This window comes from Seriola aureovittata, chromosome 4 (assembly GCF_021018895.1).
Source record: "Seriola aureovittata isolate HTS-2021-v1 ecotype China chromosome 4, ASM2101889v1, whole genome shotgun sequence".
Taxonomy (NCBI): Eukaryota; Metazoa; Chordata; class Actinopteri; order Carangiformes; family Carangidae; genus Seriola; species Seriola aureovittata.
This window is the reverse complement of record NC_079367.1, coordinates 9,619,703-9,640,992: the sequence shown is the minus strand read 5'-3', so window position 1 is coordinate 9,640,992 and position 21,290 is coordinate 9,619,703. Positions and strand designations below refer to the sequence as shown.

Below are 21,290 nucleotides of genomic sequence, written 5' to 3'. Positions count from 1 at the left end.
AAGTCATGTTATAACATCTTGCAACAGTCAAGCTCCTTTATCCCTAACTAAAGCTCAGGATTCTCTTTTCCTGAAGAATCTCCCCAGTAAACCTCATTACGTAAAAAATGCTGTGTCCCAATTCCAGACTATCAAGCATCGAGTAGATACACACACACCAACAGGAACATGGAGAGCTGTGTCTGAATAATACTGTGAGCACTGTTTTTCTAGGGACTTGATTCTTTTTATTTTTAAGAGCTTTGAGTATTTTCATAATTTCGTTTGGACCCTGTATTGCAGAGCAATATAATATCAATTAATATCAAAAAAAAAAAATTAATTATGGTAATTTATTTACTGGCACTTTACTTTTTCCAGTGTTAACACTGTACTTAAAAACGCAAAACATGTGTCGGCCTAATTACAGTGTAAAATTAGGACATGAAATTACACTCCTTGAAATTACAGCATCTCTCTTATGAAGATTTCTCCACTGAAAATGACAGTGTACTGCATGTCTGCCACAGCCTGTATTTATATCTCTGCAGCCTTCAGTTTACAGTAGCAACATCATTTTGATATTTCAAGCTGCACAGGTATAACAAGCTTTATTGTGACAAGTCAAGTATATCTTGTATAGTAGATTTTCATCAAGTTATGTCATGATGCTAAATACAGTGCCTACAATCCACCACTTTTAATTACTTCCTTACAATCAGCATGACCGTAGTCAAGACAACGAGAAACAGCTGGCCAAGAAACACTGGCTGCCTATGGACGGAGCTAACCTCTCATTGCCACTGCATTAATTAATAGCAATTTACAAATATCAACGCAACTGGTGTACAGAAGTTTAACATTTAAACTTGTATTTTCAGATTGTTTTAAATGCGTTCTGGCAAAATTAACACTATTTTTCATCCTGAAAGTTGGACCTAATACTCTACACATGAGAGAAAGATTATTTAGCGTATTTAAGCTAGTCCTTAGACACATCTTAAATTGAGACGTGAGAGCAACATCAACAGACATTTGGTATTGTGTTTTTTATATACAGTCATTGGTTTCAAACCACCAACTGAATGCAAGTCTAATATTTTCTAAAGCTCTTGTTTTGACTTCTTACAACTGCGAAAGCTTAGCTTGCACGGTATATAGCTTATGTGTATGTTCATCAGGTAGCTGCTAACTTCGGATGTTGTTTGCTAGTTTACTGGGCAGGTAGCTGTAGCTTTTTTTCTGCCGTCTTTCTCCCTCCCTCCACGGTGTCACTGTAATATCTCTGACATTTAAAGACCGGAGGAACAGGGCTGAATTTGTAACTGGATTGGTATGGTTTATTTTTCATTAAAGTATATGGTGGGCTGGGCTTCAACTGTATTTCCTTACACTCAAATTTAATCCTTTCAGCATCACCGACAATAATCTCCTTGTGCATTCATAACTTTATGTCCTTGCCGGAAGCCTAAACCCTTCAAACCTAGTGCTATGGGGAATAAAAAGACTCTTACTCGTGTCGCTTTCTATCACTGCAGGGAGAAGTTGACTTCCCACGTTGCTGGTTTCCATGCATGAAGGGGCGGACGGCGATGCTCCTGAACAGCCTGTCCTCCGGTGGCTCCTCCAGTCTCAGCTGAGGGATGAGATGCCCAAAGGCCATGTCCTCTGTTACAGGTGTGTGCAATTAACGACGTTAAAGGAACTCGCTATCTAGCAGTTCTCTTAGAGGTAAACAGCAGGTATTCCGTGCGGGGATACAACTGTAGGCTACACTAAAACCTGCAGTTGGAGCGTCTCTGTTTCAGCTCTGCGGGCTGCGAGGCGAAGTGGAACTGCTTCATGTTTCATAGGGGAGTCTGGGGACCAGCAGGTGTCCTTGACAAGATTCCCAGCAAAGTGAGAAAGTTATTTCACTCACTTTGTTCTTCACAAATCATTAGCACAATGTTTAAGACTATAATAAAATATAAATATTTTTTATTAGAGGCTTCAGTGTCCTCATTAAGTCTCTACCTACGGAGCCTCTGAGATCTGAGGGCGTTAGAGGTGGGATTCACAGAGGTACAAAGGCATTTCAGTGTGGTTTACTCACTTTTTCTACTGTCATAAACTAGCATAGAAGTTAACTTTTAAGGGTTGACTAAAATATGTAAAAGGTAGATCTATAGCACACATCATACACCTTTTGGGACCATTCAAGAGCTGAAAATGTATAAATTAAGATTTTTTTTGAAAGGGTAATTGATGTTTGCCTAAGAAGTCAAGGTTATGGCCATTATTATTGGTCAATGTGCACAAGTATCTGAGATTTATTAAGTATAGAAAATTAATTAAATTAAGACCTCACAAAGATCTGTATGCAGATGTCCAGATGTTTTTAAATAAACATGTCACTTACTGGTGCAGTGGGTGTGATAATGCCAACACTTGGATGCAATAGGGTCAAATTTTATACATAGTTGTGTATTTACATGTATTATACATGTAAATATATGAACTATGTAAAACTATAAATCCATCTGTAAATTTTGATGGCCAGTGTGGTTATCAGTCACAAACTGCTGCTTTATACTGTGTCCAGAGTGGATTTGTGTTGTTAAAAATGGATTCTATAATGATGCAACATACCCTGAATGTACAGCATATGTGTGTGATACCATGTATTAGAGCCTGAAGGTGAAATCCTCAGCTGAGTGGTTCTCCTCCTCAGAGTATAGAATTATGGATCTTCTGTATCTAATTTACCCTAAATTAATTTTACTGGCTCCAAAAAAAACCCCAAAACAAACTGTATCATTAATTGCTTCATTTTTCAATTAGACGGACTAATAGTTTTCAGAATTAAAAATCTAGTTTACTAAATTGATATTCATGCTTCTTGCTTTTCTTGTTAAATAAAGAACATTTAATATTTGATTATTGAATATATATTAATACTGAAGATATCTTCTAGGCTATGTATCTTATGAAAACCAGGTGAGTGTGCAGGCATTTTACGTCACAGCTACAGAGAAGGTGACACGTCTTGCACAGGCTTACTTCAGAGCTCTGAAATATAATATGAAAAATATCACAATTGTTCTAGGTAAGCAACAGTTTTTTTCAGCTATGAGGATCAGAGAATGGCAATGTAAATTGATGCTTACATTTATCAGGGATGTCACAGGTACATTAATCATAATCTGTGCTGTCAGATAGAACAGTATTAGGTAGTTAGTTTGCAATTTAGCCCTCACAAAAGGATCATTTTTCCATAGTCCATCTATATGCAAAGACAAGTCAAGTTTTTAAAGTAGAATTTTAGCAGGCGAACGAGTGTCAAAAATAGCATGCTATTAACCTCTCAATGTAAATTTATAGCAGCACTATAATTAGTTTAGTTGTCACAGACTGAAATATACTTTGAATGTGGGTCACAGTGTAATTTTCATTACCCAGACATAATCAGTGCAAAGACTCACAAAGCACTGGTAAAAGTCCACAGTACTATTCACAACGATTGGCAACAGTGAAGCCAATTCACTGCCATCAGTGGCATGCTAAAATACTGTGCTATTGATGGTAGATGACCCACTTTCAGATGAATGGAACACAAAGACAAAAGATTTTATTATAATTAAAATTAACTTTACAACAATACTCAGTACTCAGTGCCTGTTATCATACTGTTCTAACCTGCATTCACCTGCATTGTGACGACTACACCTCTCTGCACTGCTACTACGGCTGTGTGTATGGCTGTGTGTTGCCCTCGGTACACATACCAGGTTCCACCAGAGGGAGCTTTAAGCAAAGCCGCTCATGTATAGCAATGGCACCCAGTGAGACCCACTATTAATATTACTACTATGTTCTTTCAATGAACCATATAGGACAACAGTGCACAGCACAATTGCTTCAGGAATTGATAACTTTCCTTGATATTTTTGTTCATGCTTAAATTAGATTAGAGTTATCTGTGGAGACCCAGGAAATGAGATCTGGTTATTAGTCATAAGGTCCAAGAAACAAGAAAACATTGTCCAGGCCTTACACACATAAAAACTTAGATCGAAAATGAGTGACACAAATATCCTGTGATTAGATCGTCATATTCTAAAAGTTTCCTGCAGCACCCCTTTTCGTTTATCTAGGTTACACGTGAGATTTCTAATTAACTAATCTCAACTGCTGATGTGTGATGTGTGACTTATGATTCCTCTCATCCCATTATGAACCTATCAGCATCACAGATAACAAGAGAGCCATCCCTGATCGACACCAGGGGGTGCAATTATATAAGTGACTTCAATTATGAAGGCCTTGTGTGGCAATCTACAAGTATTTACTTTGCAGATTACAGAGGGAGACCAAGAGCAAAATATGATTTGGTATTAATTAGGCTACAGAGCCTGCTCAGAGCCAAAAGATTTCTTATCAGTGTGATGACATATTTTATGACTTTTCTATTTGGGCTAATTAGAGTGTGAGTGTCCCCTTTCCATGTTAATTCAAAATTGTGACACAAAACCAATAATGTGTCCTAAATAGGCACAAAAAGCCACATTAGATAATTTCTATATAAAATGTAGATAACGCATATTATCTGTAATGCTAGAAATCGTCATCTTTAGTTGTCTGGTGATCCAAGCCCTAACCAAATGACGTCAACACAACGTGCATATATTTACAAGTGCGTGTTTGTGTATGTGTGTGCGTGGGCATGCCAATGAGATGGGTTTATGACAGTGTTATCACACATGGCTAATCATGTGGAACAATGGGCACAGAGGCATGGAACAGGGAGTGGAGAAATGTGATATGGCCTTGAAAATTTGATCCTGCTTAATATGGATGCTGTGTTTTGAAAAGATGTAAATTTAGCAAGCAGTCTGCAGCCAGCTCCTCAACAAACAGATGTCAGAGAACACACCGGCAGCCGTATTGTCCCCCGTGGTTTGTTCATGTGCATTTACTCAGGACGTTATTTCCACATGTTCAACCTAGTTTTGGGACTCCTTGTCATACCTTTTGTACGCATCCTTGAAGCTTGAAGATAAAGTCACATCCTGTCTCTTTAGTCAGGGTTGACACACACACACACACACACACACACACACACACACACACACACACATACACTCCATCTTGGCAGTTCAATAGATTGTCAACATAAGAAGAACTTTTCAGAGGGAAGAGATGAATGTCAGTCAATAAGTGCCTGACAGGTCAATAGATATTGCTGACCTTGTTGCCAGGGGCGTGACTGTCGCATTTAGAGGCTGCAGATCGAGAGAGCCTGTTGAGGGTGAAGGCTTCATCCTCAGCCATCATGGCTCATGATGGGCTTAGTTAGAACAACTGTGCAGAATGTGACGCCCATATTTGTAATAGAATACTTTAAAGAACTATCCCAGTGTCCTTTCAAGTTTAAGCCATGGATATACCACAGAACTGAATATAGTTTTCTAAGATTCATTCCAGTGAAAGTTGCTTACCAGGTGTAGCTGAAACCGTTCATCCGATGTCTGCATTTCTGGGCCCATAGCACATGCACATGAGAATCCTCCTGTGACTGAGCAGGCTGATGCCCTGCACACATGAATAGAAGATTCTAGATTGATTTTCTGCATTGTGAAGGTCAACTTGCTGAGTCTTGAAACTTACTTGAGATAGCTAATTCATTATGTTGAACATTTAGTCATTAACCACCGCTACACTTGGTGATACAGCTTGGTAATGTAACTGTGTGCATGTTGGAATTACTGTGATTTCTTTTCTTCTTTGAGGAATCCATGCAAAGATTTTTCCTAACCTTGTTAATTGGCTGTCGAACGGTAACCAGTTTAATGAGCTGAATCCAAATCAAGATGCCACAAGACCAGTTAAGTTGTCATTGAATATTTTATTTGCAAATGAAAGAGTAATAACTCAGAAGTCGTAAAAATATACATTTTTTACTTGTGATATTTACATGGATTGTTTTCATCAAACGAACAAACAAAAAACTTCTGTACTGTTTTACAAAACCAAAGAGAAGCCACGGCAGAAAAAACAGATGAGAGTAAAGAAAACCAAAGTGTCTTATATTTCCCTTTAGTAACACCGTACTGAGCGTGTCTCCCCCTGACATCAAAACAATGCAGTCAAGAGAAACAGCCAACCACGCAGATCCCACACAGGCCGGTGATGAGCATAGCACACAAAAAAGTGCAAAGTACGTGGATGAAAAAAATCTAAATAAAGAAGAAGACAAAAATAAAGCTTCATAAAATTTTTCTGTGAATATATTTACAATTGTAGATTTTTTTTTTTTCTTTTTTTCTTATAGCCGAATACAGTTATGTTACATCAAAGCAAAGCATTCCCGTTCATCTGCTCAATCTCCTATGACATGCAGGTACCTTTGCTTTCTCTCTTGAGGTTGACTTCAGCCCCATCCATCTCCTCTCTTAAAAGTAACGATACATCACATTCCTGTATACTGAGACACAAGGCCAAACCACAAAGTCTGAGCATCACTTTGCCCTGCTCAGCAGCTTTAATCCAAAATAAAACTGCTTAATAGAACATAAAACATTGTGGCTACATGAGATTCATACTCCTATCATATAACGCAGGATAACCATTAATGATGTAATCATGTTTACTGCACCTTTGAGCGTTGATAATAAGACAATATATAGTGCTGATGGATACTGTTTAAAGAATGATATCGGATGTGCTGCTGACACTCTGAGGAGTGTTAAGACTTTCTTTCTCCACTCTCTACTGAACTGACAAAAGCTCCTTAAATTCATTTGTTGGAAAGAGCGCAAGTTTGTCAGGCCATAAAGCTGCACACATGAGAGGAGAGATGCAATGCGAGGGCTCATAAACTGGGGAATCTGCCACCTGAGACTTGCAGTTGCTGGAAAGCAAATCAAAAAGCTTGGAGGAATTAAACAGCTGGAAGACTTGCATCCCATCCTCCACCTCCACTGCTACTTTCATCTTTGGTGGAGGGAATTTCAATGGCAGGAGCCTACAGCCCTGGCTCAATATCAATCCTGTTATACCTCTCCTGATTCTCAGTGCTTCTCTTGCAGATTCTCATGAAAAAAGTCTTGAAGCATATGCTACCTAGATTTTTAAGATGCATAGCAGTGTCTGTCTCTCTGAGTGCATGTGTGTCTGCATGCAAGTGTGTGTTGTTACAGTAGCTGTTTTTGTATATGTGTGTGTGCGTGCAGATGTCCCCTGGGTGATGCAGTGTAAAGTGTCCCTGTCTGTGCTGCATTTAGTATCCTGGTTCCATCAGTCAGTCGTAATACCTCCAGACATTCAATCCATCAAATTGATTCTGAAGGAGCAGAAATAACAAGGATTGCTGTTCGGGCTTTTATTTGTGCAAAATGTGTGTGTGTTTGTGAGTGTGTGTGTGTGCATGCATGTGCAACTGTGAATGTGCTTGAAGCACACACCTGTGTTTCCATGTGCACCTGGATGTTCCATGTGTGTTTGTATATACAACTTTTACCTGTTTGTATTGTGTATGAATATGTGTGTGCCTTGAGATGCCATCAGTGCACCCAGGGCCACGTGCATACTGGGTTAAGAGACAGCAAGAGCAAGAAGAGAGGGTACGAGTGGCCTCCAGAGCTGACGATGGTTATGAATTATGGACGTGCTTTGTCTTGAGATGCCACCCCCTTAAGCAAAAAAAAAAAAAAAAAAACACCCAAAAAAAGAAAAAAAAAGACTGCCGCCTGTGAAGCCAGGTTCAATAAGCATGTAAGTCAATGAAAATGAAAATAAACACTGCCAGTCTGCAGTCATATCAATTTGGATAGAGGTTACTTTGCCTGACTGGATCCTTCTCACTCATTGAATGGCTAACATGAGAATGTGTGGGTGTGGCCCAAGGGCTTATACTGAATTTACATGCACACACCCACACATACGCGCTCACACACATTCACAAACATGCATGCATGCACGCAAGCACGCACGCACACACACACACACACACACACACACAGTAGCTTCCCTGGTCAAATACGAACTGTTGTCTCTAGTTGAATATAAAAGGCATTTTTTCTAAAATTCCCTTACAGTTGAGTCACAAGGGAAAGCCCACGTGTGAAGTCAAACCACATGTTTTTCTTTTTTGGACAGATGTTGGTTTACAGAACTTTTGTGGTTAAATAATTTAATGTTAAGGTTTTACTTTAGTGTGAAAATTCTGATTTGTAAGTGAAACAACACTAAAACTTCACTACTGGCTAAGATAGAAAAGCAATGTTCATTACAGGCTGTAATAATAGAACCAGTAGTGGAGGTTAAATTGTTAAGTTTGTCCTGAGAGTAAAGGCCATAGAATCATGAAAATAAAATGTATGTATATAAGATTTAGTTTTAGGTGGATGGTGTTTCAGATTAAAGGTCAGGGCATACCCAAATATTCATCATGTGTTGACTATAAATACTCATGGCAGATTCTGTGGAAATATGGCAGTGACTTTCAAGATGACTTGTCATTATTATTGACCAAAGTGCTGGTCAAGGGAAAATGTTGAGCCATCACTGGTGATGCTTCGGGAAAGGTCACTGGGTCACTTTAATGAAAATAAATTATTCTCACAGGATCAATAAAATCCATACATCCAACATCTCATGAGAATTTGGCCAATAGTTGTAAAGATATCTTCCTCTGGACAGAAAAAAAGATCATATTTGTTCTATATATTATATGATAATATTTGTTTCACATGAATTAACTGAGAACACAACATGTGTACCAAAAGTACAGGGTTTAAATTCAAGTTTGGGTTTCCCATTTGGCTCATTTGTAAGGGGGGAAATCTCTCTCCTCACATACCCTTATTTATTAAATTAAATGACATCATGTGCGTATATCTATCTGTATGTACAATATAAAACAAGACTGATTACAGAATATACAGTACATTGTCCCGTGACATGGGATTGCTTTCTCACCACGGATAATTCACTCTGCTTGGTGCTCCCTAGGCTGCATCTGTTATTACTAGGGCAAGTTTGTGAAGTTGTATCTCTCAGTATTTGCTGCTGTTGACCCTCAAAGCTGGATTGTGAACAGAGACTTAACCACTGGTGTGCTGAAGATAAGGACAAAGAAAGAAACCATCAAAGGGAAGAGGGATTGCAAAGGCACACTAGATAGGCTACTTGCCCTTTTTTTTCAGCTACTTTCAATCAAACCGCACTGGGTCTGTCTGAGGATACGACAAAGGGGGATTGGCTGATAGCACAGCTCAACCAATAGCCAAGCAGGACCCGATGATTCAGCGAGACAGCAATCGAGTGCCACTCCATTGTTATGGATCCAGGGAGAGTACTGACAATGATACCATACACACCCTATACAATTAAAGTCTGCAGAATCATACTCCTCGTTCCCTTCATTCAGGATTAGTAATTGTAAAATTGAACGTCAAGGTCGATTCTTTGTGCCTTAGCTTGAATATTGATTCAGTACTTTTATAGGAGGCTGAGAATAATGGGATCCACCATCTTTGTACATCACACATTCATGGTGACAGATTTTGGTTTCACTTCAGAAATGTATAGCACGTAAACACAAGAGTAAAAAAGCAACAATAATAACCCATCCTAGGGATTGGTGGCACTTCTTAATATGGATGAATGGACACAGAACTGTCTGTCACCCTTTACAACCTGTCCAGAGAGAAGAGACACAGGAAAACAGAAACAAAAGAAAAGAAAAACAAGTCCAGCTGGTCTACTAGATGCTTATCCCCTATATTTAAAGTAGTGACTCGCTATAGGCCTAATACATACTATTTAATTATTCAGGTATATATTCAGTTCCAGAAAAGGATGTCCATAGATGTAGACAGGATGTGGGAGGGGAGGGGGGTTAACAACTCCACTGATTTGACTCCACTGCCGATGCTACATCCTTGTACCTGAAGTTTCCCCTGCTGATTGGTAAAGCAGATGAGCTGTTTGTGAGCCAGCTGAGTCAGTCTCAGGACCGCTGTGGCTTCTCGCAGGTTCGTTATGAGAGCACGAAAAAGACCGAGAGCACTGAGGCAGATGATGCACATGCCGCACACTGTGTCTGTCCACATGGATGGGCACAATCGGCCCAGCCCATGGGAGGCAAAGGGTTTTGTGGTTTCAGAGCAGGTGCTGGAAGCAGCGAATCGGAGGTGCAGGGTGACATGAATCACAGAATCACCACATGTCCCCCAGTCCCCTCCGCCCAGAGAAAAAAAAAAAATCTGTAGCTGTCTGACGTTCCTGCACTTTCTTCCTCCGTGCTTTCTCCCTGCTCGGATCCATCTTGAATTTGTTGACAAGTGAAGCTCAATAGCTATATAACTCCATTGGTATCTGGCTCAGGGTTTGGATTTACTTTATTATCCAGCCTTCCGTTTTTTCCTCTCTTTTTCTCTGCTGCATGCCTAACTGTTTGATTTGATAAATAAATAAAAGCTCTACTAGGGGGCTCCTTCCACCTCGCTGCACATGGTGCTTTCCTGTGCCTTCCAAAGCCAAAAGAAGGAACTCAGAAAATAAGTTCTGCCTTTACCCATGAGACACAAACAGTTGCATCTAGGGTCTTGTTTTTTCTTTTATTTTGTTTGTTTTATGTAATTCAGTAGGGGGCAAGCATGTCGTATTTTCCCTTTTTAAGTATGCATTCATTAAAAGTTTTGGACTTAATAGTATTGATTCTTTTAATTACATCCTTTTAACTAGTTGCATTTCTTTGTTTATGGAAGAGTCTTTAGGAGGGGGCTAGGGGGCTTGGGCAGGGATGGGAGTCTCACATGGCTGCAGGAAGGGCTTGGCTTTCAGTCCTACACAGTCTGAAAGGCCTTGGTCTGGGCAGGGACCATGAGGGTTGGGGGTGTGGGCCCAGACATGTTCCTAGAGTTGAATTTGGGAGTGGTAGGGGGCTCGGGGGTCTTGGGGGGCACCACTGTAGTGTAGGCTGGAGGGGACTGGGGGAAGCCTGGAGGCTGTCCGTTTTCCTTGAGAGCTGCTACAGCAGGCGGGCGGGGGCGGTGACCGCGCTGGGCGCTGTTGTGCACCATAGACTGGGTGGAGGAGGCTCCGGAGCGCGAGCTGCCGGAGCGGGACGAGGACAGGGAGTTGGGCTTCACTAGCTTGGCCTTCGGAGCCTCCGCATCCTCCCTGTGGGTGCAAATACAGACGCACAGACACAGAAAAACAAAGATATAAGTTCATATGTATGAATTGTACCTCTGAAAATAGAAAAGATGCACACACACACACACACACACACACACACACACACACACACACACACACTATTCTGAGGCCCTATTCATATGGGACAGATTTTATGTGGGAACCTCATGTAATTCATGAGATACCCCCCAGCCCTTGAGTTTTGCGAAACACATTTGCATGGAATAATGAAACCTGCTGAAATCACTAGTTCCCCAGATACAACGGGGAAGGGAAAAAAAAGTTTTTTGCTGAGAGCACAATGAAAATTTTCCCTCATAATTTCACTTTTCCCTCCGTTTTTCACGACAGATGGAGGCTAAAAATGTGGCAAAAACAGGAGAATTCAGTTGAGAGTAACATTAATCACCAAAACTGAGGTAATTTTGTGCTGTGATTTTTACTTGGATGGTGTTAAAATTGCACAGGATCTTTGCAGTTATTATAAATCACTGTCACCGGGTCAGCAGGGTGTGTGGGTTGTGAGCCTTAGTCAGCAGGTAATATTATCCCATTGATATACGGCTTATGATTCTACAGAACATCAGAAATAGAAACCTCTCATCTGTGCAGTGTTGGCTACCTGGTACATCCTCAGACACACCAGAGTGGGTTCTATCACTCTTGGAAGAAAAAAAATAAAAATTTTCAAGGAGGACAGAGGTTGGTTCTAAATCCATACCCAAGAGATGTGCGTCACTAAAGCTTGTGTGGTCGGGTGGAGCACATTAGCAGAAAGGCTCAGTGCATGGTATAAAAACAGAAAACACTTCATCACATCTACATTATTTACTTGAAGCCGTCCTTCAACCACGCTGCATTATTCATTGTTACATCAGTAAATATGCACCTACACCAACTCTGGTCTGTCACAAAAAAATGCTGTTGCTTTTACAAGTGTCATTAGCGGTCCACAGGGTCCTCCACTGCACGCAGGCTTTAGAGTGAGGAATAAACACAAGTGTGATCCCTCACTCTGATCACACTCTCACACACACACACACACACATAGGCAGGGAGATAAGCAGACAGCAAACACATCCAAGCATACAGGGGCTGTTGCTATATCACTTAGCATTTGACTGGCTTAACTGACTGGGTTCAGCTGAATGGGTGCGTCACGGGTAACACATAGGTTACCACACAGCCATGCGTTAAAATTAACATCAGTGCTCCAGCAAACCAAGCTTGAGGAATGCTGAATGTCACACAGTAACAGTGTGTGGCGTAAATTGAATTTCATGATTCCTATAGCATTTAGTGAAATCAGAAATGTTACCCTGTTTCTACTTATTATACATTATACTTTTCTGAGAAATGTTTTAAATAAATTTTAAGCAGCAGCGGCAGTAACAATAGGAGTTACATAGGATACTGCAAGAAATTCTAAAATTCTTTCTCCTCAGTTTTCTGCTAAGAAATTATTTTAGGCTCTGCTTAAGTTAACAGAGGCATTTAATTATGAAGCCAGACTTTTGGCCTCAAGACCTTCATCAAGGCAAGCTCTTCATCTGTTGACACCAAAGGATTCGATCTATGAGGAAATGATTGCATTGGACCTCAGCGTCCAACAGGACCTACATCAATCACCAAGGCAAAGTGGACTTAGGCAGTAATTTATGTTAATTGAAACATTTACATTTTCTTTGTCTGTATTTTGTTTTTGTTTTTTTTTTTTCCCTTGCCCGATTTGTGTAAGTGTATGATCTACTCGGCCTGAGATCATATACCTGCAGGAAGTTGGGATACTGAAGATGCTGCAGCACCCACATCTCCAGGTGCACCACCCCCAGCCCTAGGTGGCTGAGCAAGGCTATATTTATATTGTTGCAAGATATTATTTTCCTGTCTCTACCTACAGGTCAACACATGCATGACCATGTAATTCCATACAATTTTAGTATTTTAACATAGTAAAATGATGCAAAATGACAAAAAAAAGAGAAGAAAGGAGGATGAATAAACCTGATCTCATTTGGAGTCTCCTCCTCCTCGTACTTCTTTTTCTCTTTCTTCCGGAAGACGAGCCAGATGATTAATATGACAATGAGGACACCGAGGGATATACCCACCACTGCACCTGCTACCATACCTACATCCCTCACATCTGTGAACAGAAAGGAAGACGTGATGAGAGAGAGAGAGAGAGAGTCACACTTACTGTCAAATATTGTTCATAGTTTTCATACTTAATATTAAATTCACAAATTGTAATGGTTCGTGCTCATCAACTGGAAATACTTCAACACTTGCTTTTTTGCCACAATAGTTTGCGGATACCAAACTGTTTCTGCTGAGGTGCTAGAAATGTAATTTTCTCAACACATGACCCCAACATTCCCAGGCCTCTCAGGAAATGTATTGGAGTGACAGTGCAACATAACTGTTGGAGCAGAGGTGGTGACCAGTAGCCAGCAGTTTTAGTTTAGTGCAGCCCCTTGGGTTGCAGCACTATGGGGAAACTGGGGAGGGTGAGCGTGTGGGGAGGCAGATAAAAAGGCAGAGATGGGGGAATAAATGTATTTCCAGCTGCAGTTTGAAACAATAACCATCAATCAGTGTGGCAGTTTGGTTTGAGGTGAGCGCTGTGAGGTCGACTCTCCCTTTCCCTCCCCGAAACTCACGCTGCATTGTGACCTCAATTGTGCAGTTTTCTTCTCCCACATCATTGCTCGCCGTGCACCTGTAGACGCCTGTGCTGTCCATGGTGAGATTCCTAAGGGTCACAATCTCTGGGTTCTTGAGATCTGGGGAATAAAAACAGTTTGTGCAGACATCTGGTGAGACGGTTGGTGTTCAAGCATTCCTGCATGTTTATCGTCCTCGATGTCAATTACATTTGCAGGACAGGAGAGGGAACTAAAATACATATCATAACTTAAGAAGGAGAGGGCCAGAGAGAGAGAGAGAGAGAGAGAGAGAGAGAGAGGGAGAGAGAGAGAGAGACACAGGCAGACCACGAGGAAGACAGAAAGAGTGACAAGTGTTTATTTAAGAACGAGGCCCGTCACACTGAGGAGGACTTGAGGAGAGTAGCAGGAGTGTGTCTGGGAGAGCGATGGAGCCCCACAGCCCCATGGGATATTCAGTCATCCCTACCAATGACAACCATGTGATATTACCTTTCACCAGACCCATAAATAATGGCTGCTGACTCTGTGTGTTATCGTCCAATGAAAACTAATTAGACTGAACAGGTGTTGTTTGGTGGAGGTCATTAATTTGAAGGTTTTCGTCTGGGCACGTGCTGCACGGATGCCAATTGAACACTGGAGACAGTGGGTTTGGCAACCCTGGGGTGTTTCTTCCACTTTAGAGAATACACAATGGTCTCTATTACTATTTAGAGACAAACATGCCTGGTTATAATCCAAGAGGAATGGCAGAATCCACGCCATGTGAATGAAGTGAGCCTCAGGGCTACTACTGAGCCAGTGTTTTTTTGTTGATTTTTTTGTTGTTTTTTTTCAGTACAGAATATCATGGGAGCTGCCAGTCCAATTCTGTGTATTACATTTGATTTTCTCTTCTTTACACACAATCCAAAAAAATACTCACTTCCCACTGACTTCATGCAAACAGGTACAATCCACTTGAGCCAAGCTGACATTTCAACGTCACAGATGTCTCCATCAAATCATAGTATCAGTCTGGATTCTTGTGTTTATATAACGCATCCCAACAGAGTACAAGTAGAAATCACAGGGCCGTGTTCTATTTGATTTCCTGAAGAAAAAATGTGTAGTGCACATGATGTGGTCCTGGGCGTATTGCTTAAATTCAAAAGGGGGTGGGCGTATAGTCAAAGATAATAAAGGCATGAATAATCAGTGGCCTATTTGGGACAATCTGAGCCCATCTAAGTGCCCTTGGGCAAAACATTTTAACTGCTAATTACTGTAGTGAAGCAGCTCAGGAGCAAGCAGTACGAGAATGTGGTGATATCGGGCAGATTTAGGTGTCAGTGTTTGCAATATATGAATGTAAAGACGAGGAGGTGAAGGAAAGATGATGTGCTCAGCAAAACACTTCCCTGGATAAATGCAGCCTATAAAAATCACTAATATGAAAATGAATCCTCACAGCATTTCTCTGCAGAGCACTGGATGGTGAATCAGCACGTCACTGCAGTGCCAATTATTTTTCTTACCTATCAGTGCCAGGTTTGGCAATTTGCCCAGACTCTTGCCTTTGTCCAGCACTCGCTCCCACTTGTAGCTGATGGGGTCTGACCCATCGCTGGACTTACAGCTCAGCTTGACGTCACTGCCCTCCAGGAGTTTGCCGTCCATCCAGCACCTCGGCTTGGAAGGCTTGACTGTAAAAACACATGGGAATCAGGAACAGTTTAATCCAAATGAACAAACATTTGTTCGTTATCATACTGGTGCAGATGTATCTACCATTTTGAGTTTTACATCAAATTGCATCAAGCATTTTGATATTATTTTTACTCCCTGTGTCAACAAAGGGGGAAGCTGATGCACTTACTGCAAGAGTCTTACATGTATCATTTTAATTTTTTATAGCAAATTATTCAATTTGTGGATATAATGTAATCTATCAATTAGCCAAAGATACAAAACAAAAGATGAATCTGCAGCACCATCAAATCAGGCATTCCGTGTTCGTGCCATTGCTGCGGACGGACAACACAGACACATTTTCTAATTTTGTTCTGTTATTTCTATTATAAAGTTTAAAAGCTCAAACATCAGTTCATAAAACCAATCTTCCATTCGCTGTTGATGGGTAGCTTAGTGATGATGTTATTCTCTAAGTGTCTAAAATAAGATGAATTATAGTTTACAATGGACTGTAAATAGAAAATTTATTGACGCACAAGTTATTCCTTCATGTAAAGTCAAGTGAAACAGTCCAACACCAGTGCGTATCATCTCATAATAAAACACCACATAAAACAAAGAGCAAAGCCATAAAAGTGAGATAATAACACAAATGGTTTATTAAGTTACATAAAGTTGAAATGTTTTGACATACATGATAAACTTTATTTGAATGTGTCCATCTATATCCATTACTGGCCTCATCTACAATTTTTAATGAGGGATAGGTGGAGTCTAGTTTGCCATGACACTCATTTCTCAGAGCTGGTGACACATAGAAAAAACAAAAAAAACTAACTGTCCCACAGGGAATGGATCAAAGTGACCCCAAAGCTAGCTGTGAACGCTTGTGGTAATATATTCTCCACAGGTCAAAGGTTTTGGTCATAGTCCAGTAGCTGGAGTCAGACTACAGTATAGCTGGAGCCTGCTGAGCCGCTCTGTTTAGATACACGCCGAGAGGCACTGCTATGCTATAAAAGCAAGAAAATAGCACACCCTTTTCTCCCTCGCGGGTGACATATTTTTAGATCAGCGCTGAACTAAATTTAGACATCTATTTTGTATTTTTGTTGCGCTGCCATATTAGCGATGTCGACTTTCATGTATTTGGATGTTGCTGCTTGTCAGCAAAGTTGACTATAAGTAACTCCTGAGTAATGCTGAGATGTAATGACTTAGTGATAGCTGGTACATAAAGCCAGATAGCTTATGTGCACCTCTCCCTCTGCTCGTCTAGCCCTCCTTTTCTCCATCCCCGGCTCTCAGAGGCAGAGCGTTTCCTGCTCACACACTCAGTAAGGAATATAATGAGAGGAGCTGAGCGGGGTGCACTGACGCCTCATCTGTGCATCTCGCAGCTCTGTCAGGGTCAGTTAGGCCTAACTGCAGCAGGAGCAGTTGGAGCGCGTAACCTAAGACACACACACACACACACACACACACACACACACACACACACACACACGCACAAATACAAATGCACCTATATTTAGGTACATGTACACAAAAATATAACACATACTGTACCAACTTACACAAACTAAGTCAAAAAAAATCTGCAAATGCAAATCCACGCACAGTGCAGGCATCCAGGCATGAACGTGCAGGCTGGCCCGTAAATACATACACAACTACTGGAGGCACCAATACACCCTGGCACACACACAAATACATACACTCGCACACTGTCTCATGCCAAGCCAGCTACCAGCTCGGCTGCCAAGCTATTATCTTAGTGTGGGAAGTGAGAGAAAAATGCAAATGTTCGTCTCTCTCAAAATCGAAAGTGTCACCGCAAAGCTGAGGGCAATTTGTAAAAATGGAGGCACTAACTCACTGAAATGTCTTCATGGAAGAGAGAGGAGAGTGAGAGCGAGAGGATTAACAGACTGTTCCATTAGAAAACCAATAACCGCGGGTTGAACTAATCTCCCATGATGTTTTAATAAATCTCCTGCTTTTCTGACATTGAGAACGATCTCGCTCCTCCCGCCGGACTTTGTGGCTGGCTTTTGTGCTGCAGCCGCTCCCCTTTTGCTGTCTGTCCTTCAGAGTTGTTTAGCTATTTGAGATATGCAGGCGGAGACACATATTACCAATGAGCTAGCTGTAAAGCTAAGCCATTTATAACCATCTGTATATTGGGCAAATGAGGGAAAAGAAAAGGAAGAAAACGAGGAGGATAAAATGTACAATGATGACTTTGCTGTGGCTTATGAGGCCAAAACAGGCTTTTCTATAGATGCAAGACCTAAGACATGACTTCTGCAAGTAATATTCCTAAGTAGATTATCAGCAGCTAGATTGATGACAGCTGCCTTTTTCAATGTCATCTTCAACTACTAAATTTCATTAGGGACTGTATACCTCAAACTTGGAGAAAAGTCTGTTGCCTGTTTTCTCAAAGATCTTGCAGGGGACAGAAATGAATTTAACTTGCTGCTTGTCCATGTAACTCGGTCCCTAACTTAATCAATCAGTTCTGTGCTCTTCCAGACCCAGTCGCATGTTTCTGGTCTCACCTCATCAACAAACCAATCCAAACGAACCCAAACAGCATGAACAAAATCAAATCACACTGTCTGAATCAAATTGAATCATTAGATCAGTCAGCATGACGGAGGAAATGTGCCAGGCTAATGATCCAGTGATTAGCTCTGTGTGTGTGTGTGTGTGTGTGAGACAGAGAGAGAGAGAGAATGTGTGTATGTGGGTGTGTATGTCCATTTTCCATGTACAAATGAGTTTGGGTTTCTTCATAACCTGATGGCATGTGCGCAGATGTGCATGCGCATTTGCACCTCTGTTTGTGTATCTGTAACCGTGTGTGTGTGTGTGTGTGTGTGTGTGTGTGTGTGTGTGTGTATAACAATGTGTCTGAGAACACTCACCCAGCACAATGAGGTTGACCTGGCTCCAGTGGTACTTCCCCCCAGTCTTGACTTTACAGTAGTATTCCCCGGAGTCGGTCAGCAGAAGGTCACTGATCAGCAGGGAGGCGTCTCCACCGAGGTACTCCCCAGCAAAGGACAGGCGGCTGGCCTCGCTGCCCGTTGCCTCATTGGTGTACACTTGGCCCCCGAAGAAGGTAATGATCTAGACATGGAAGAGGAGAAAATTGAGAGGATTATTTTAATGTTGTTTATTGTATTCAACTCAGGCCTTGAGCGAGACAGACTGTTGCTGAGGAGGAAGGTTAGCAGGCATCTGTCCTTCTGTAGTGCTAATGTGGCTAAATCCTAAATACCAAACTCTGCTGTGACAAGCTCCTAATGCCTTATAGTGAGTGCTAGATCACAGCTCACCTGCTTTACTCTTCCTTTTAGAACAAATTTCCTCTTGGACCTGGTAATGTAAACTATCATTTTTAATTGTTGGTGATAATTAAGACAAACAACTCCCCAAATAAGGCTTTTATATCAATTAAACAATATGTATGGTTAACTTAATTTCTAAGTCCCAGCAGTAATATGTCTGAGTGGTAGCCTGCCATTAACATTTAAAATTACATAACTCTAGTGATGGTGTACACACAGCTCAGACATATCCACATAGTCCCTCACTGGGTGCACAGTTTTGAGGAAAACAGAATACCAACACTCATGGGTAACACTGTTAACAATCACTCTTTAATTAATTAACACTTGGGAAATAATATTTTAGAAATGAATGCATTCGCTGGAATGCCAGTGTTCATTTAGCTGATTGTCTGTGAGCACTGTTATCTCCTTATGCTCTTTCTGCAAGCGGAGCTGTCAAATTGACCAAATAAAAATCTATTCTTGGGCTGAGATAAAAGATTAAAGTACCCACAGCGGCACTGACGTGATGTTAGCACACTGGCTAGAACAACCAAACAAATGTCTCATACCCAACTTCGTCCAAAGTGCACAGTAATATGTTCAGACAATTAACAGGTATTATTTCACTCTGCTCTATTTACCTCTGCCAAGGAGGTTATGTTTATTTTTACACAGTTTTGTCTTGTTTGTTGCTTAGCAGCAGCACATTAGCAACAAAGATGCAAAAATGTAATGTATTGTTTGTTGAGTTTATATAAAGAATCACAAGTATTTGTATTGCATCAGGTTTTTTTTTTAATATTTATTGAACAAAATGATAAAATGACCAATTGTGGTGGTATTTTGAGGTACATTATTATTATACATGTTACTGTGGAGGAAAAGTAGGTTAAAATGTGTTAATAATATGCAGTTATGTATGTGCATGTGTTTGCATATATGCATACATACAGTGTGTTTGTATGAATACTGCATGTGTAAGGTGCACACATATACACACATACATATGTTTGTATATGTATGCATATGTGTAAGGTGCATGTATGCATGTTGATGTACATGCATGCACGTTTTAATGCAATTGCATAATATACAGTATATAATAATGTGGTTGTTTTCTTTTTTAACATTCTGTATTTGTCACATAATGAATAAAATATAAAACATAAACACAATGATCAGATGACGTGCATCTTTATCAGATCTTTGAAACCAACATTAAAATTAGGCTGGTACAGAAAATAACAGTTGTGTTACAGTTTGCGATTGACACAATCTATTTTTCTTTTTTTCCTTTTATTTTTAGCACACGGTTCATTGATGTTTGCCAAGACTTGGTCTTCAAAGGAAAACTCGGATGATTTGAAACTTCACTGTAGACATTGAACATCTGTAAACCTGTACTGGAAAGCTTTTATTTTCTCCTCTTATTTCTATCCTCTCCTTGTTTATGTCCCCCCCCCCCCTATCTATTTCTCTCTCACTCCATTCACATACACAAACACAAACAAACACAGCTGTCACAGTGGCCTATTACTCAGGGCAAGTGAGAGCCTGCAGATGGGGACTGCTAAATGCCGGTGCCACAGCGCATCAGTGCCTAAGAAACAGGGGCACCTGCTGTGATCACAGGTGACGACTGGCCATTTACACACACACACACACACACGTGCGCGCACGCACGCACGCACGCACGCACGCACGCACACACACACACACACACACTTCTGAAAAAACACGTAAAGTACAAACACACCTTGAATGCAAACAGACATACATTACTGTGCCACAGCTGCGGGCACAAAGCGGCACGGCCCTCGCACCTAAACAAAGTGGGACATATTTTAAAAGCATCTGCTCATGGGAACACTTTTACTGCCCTCACAAACTGGACATTTCGTACTCACAAATATTGTATGTGAGTATAAACTATACTATCTGTGTATGTGTATTCGTGCTTCTGGTTATGTCTGGATGTATTCTGAACACATACTTATGAGACCAATATAGAGAGAGTTAAAGTCGCAGTGAGTGTGAGGAATTTAAGTATAATTTAGTAAAATGGCCTGGGGCTGTCATAGTTTGCAATTAAAATGAGGTGGTTTGTTTATTCAGTAAAAACTAAAAATACTGTATACAGACATGAAGCGTCCCTGCCATCTCGCTTTTTTTTTTGGATGGATATATAAAAGACTCCATTAGATGAAAAACAACAGCTCAGTTATTTTTACTTACTGCAGTAAAAATGTTTATGTTGATTAGACTGATTTTTTGTTGACTTGCAAGCTTTGTTGGCAGCCACACAGAGAGGTTATTTTAAGTATCATGAGAGCTCATGGTAGCTACAACATGATAGCTATTCTTCGATCAAGGAGGGACTGTTAAAGATCATTCAGACCAAATTACACACAAACCAAGAGTAGATTCAAAGATT

At 40.7% G+C, this 21,290-nt stretch overlaps 1 protein-coding gene across 1 annotated transcript in view; it reads right to left on the bottom strand.

Annotated features, from left to right (window-relative positions):
• Nucleotides 1–5,846: 5,846 nt before the first annotated feature.
• Nucleotides 5,847–21,290, bottom strand: part of clmpb (CXADR like membrane protein b) — a 67,354-nt gene continuing 51,910 nt past the window's right edge. Inside the window, exons 3-7 of the mRNA XM_056373788.1 lie at nucleotides 18,446–18,650; nucleotides 15,356–15,523; nucleotides 13,830–13,952; nucleotides 13,171–13,312; nucleotides 5,847–11,148 (exon numbers count right to left, since the gene is read on the bottom strand). Coding sequence (XP_056229763.1) covers nucleotides 10,812–11,148; nucleotides 13,171–13,312; nucleotides 13,830–13,952; nucleotides 15,356–15,523; nucleotides 18,446–18,650 — 975 coding nt within the window. The 3' untranslated portion in view covers nucleotides 5,847–10,811. The remainder of the gene's footprint in view (nucleotides 11,149–13,170; nucleotides 13,313–13,829; nucleotides 13,953–15,355; nucleotides 15,524–18,445; nucleotides 18,651–21,290) is intronic.